A 1,353-nucleotide genomic window follows, 5' to 3' on the forward strand; every position below is an offset into this window, starting at 1 on the left:
GCACAAGTTCAGGTCTTGTWACAGAACCAGCTTTTTGTCCAGTTGTTGCCTGGCTGGTACAGATCAGGTACCATGAACCAAACCAGTTACCACCAGTTTTTACTCCCAGTTTGAATCCAGAATGAGTTTTGCCAAAAACTTGAAACCTTCCAGAGAGGCAGCCTGAAGGCTCCTGGGTGAAACCTGTTGAATCAGAAACAAAACCACAACAAACCAAACAAAACTTTATTAAACACCAGCTGAATAAAATGTGTTACAAGTCAGGTTTGAGTTTGATGCTCATAAAATAATATAATCGGGTCACAACGTTTAAACATTGTGATAATCAGATACATGTGTCCATCTAAAGACCAGAAACCCCCAAACACAGGTTTCTTTATGCTTCCCTCTTCACCTGCTGAAAAGTCCAACACAATCTTAAACTCAGGTTTAGTTTTCAGAGTAAGATCAGGTACATCAGCCAAAGTAGAACACATAGAGTCCCAAACCAGGTGTTCCAGTCCTCATTGATTATGTCAAACACTTCAACGCCCAACCACTGATCACAGCCGTGAGATCTGCTGCTTTCAGATGACTGGCAAGAGGCAGGACTGGACTCTACCGACCAGTAAGGTGTAGGGCTGGTCTCCACCGACCAATAGGAATCATGATTGGTCTCCATCGACTGGAAAGAGGCACGACTGGTCTCCACTGACCAGTAAGGGCTAGGACTGGCCTCCGTCATCTGATGAGAGTCAGGGCTGGTCTCCACTGACAAATAGGAGTCAGAACTGTTTTCCACAGACCGATAAGCATTAGGATGGAAGGTGGACTGATCTGAGTCAACAGAAGGCACTGTAAAGTCCAATGAAGGCAGCACAGAGTCCAAGGAGGTCACCAAGACTACTGAGGGTGATACAGAGTTCAGAGAGTCCATTGAAGGTGGTTCTAAGTCCACTGAGGGTGGTTCTGAGTCATCTGAGGGCGGCACCAGACCTGGGCTGCTGGTCGACTCTTCTCCACCTGTAAACCTGGAGCAACCATGATGACAGCAGGTCAGAGAGCATCAGAGCAGCTGCTGCCCTGATCACCTGAGCAGGTGTGAGGGGATAGCTACTCCATCTCACAAACAAATGAATAAAACACACTGATACTCAACAAAACACACTGACACCCAACAAACCACACTGATACCCAACAAGCAACACTGATACCCAACAAACCACACTGATACTCAACAAACCACACTGATACCCAACAAACCACACTGACACTCAACATACAACACCGATCCTCAACACACCACAATGATACCCAACAAAACACACTGATACCCAACAAAACACACTGATTCCCAACAAACCACACTGATAC

The 1,353-nt window shown here is 46.1% G+C and overlaps 1 protein-coding gene across 1 annotated transcript in view; it reads right to left on the bottom strand.

Annotated features, from left to right (window-relative positions):
• Positions 1–211: 211 nt before the first annotated feature.
• The window catches only part of LOC106530229 (uncharacterized), a gene marked incomplete in the record, with an annotated part of 25,253 nt that continues 24,111 nt past the window's right edge, over positions 212–1,353 (bottom strand). The window contains 1 exon segment of the mRNA XM_014025812.1: positions 212–1,010. Within this exon segment, the coding sequence (XP_013881266.1) occupies positions 437–1,010 (574 nt within the window).

Source organism: Austrofundulus limnaeus, unplaced genomic scaffold, assembly GCF_001266775.1.
Source record: "Austrofundulus limnaeus strain Quisiro unplaced genomic scaffold, Austrofundulus_limnaeus-1.0 Scaffold501, whole genome shotgun sequence".
Classification (NCBI taxonomy): Eukaryota; Metazoa; Chordata; class Actinopteri; order Cyprinodontiformes; family Rivulidae; genus Austrofundulus; species Austrofundulus limnaeus.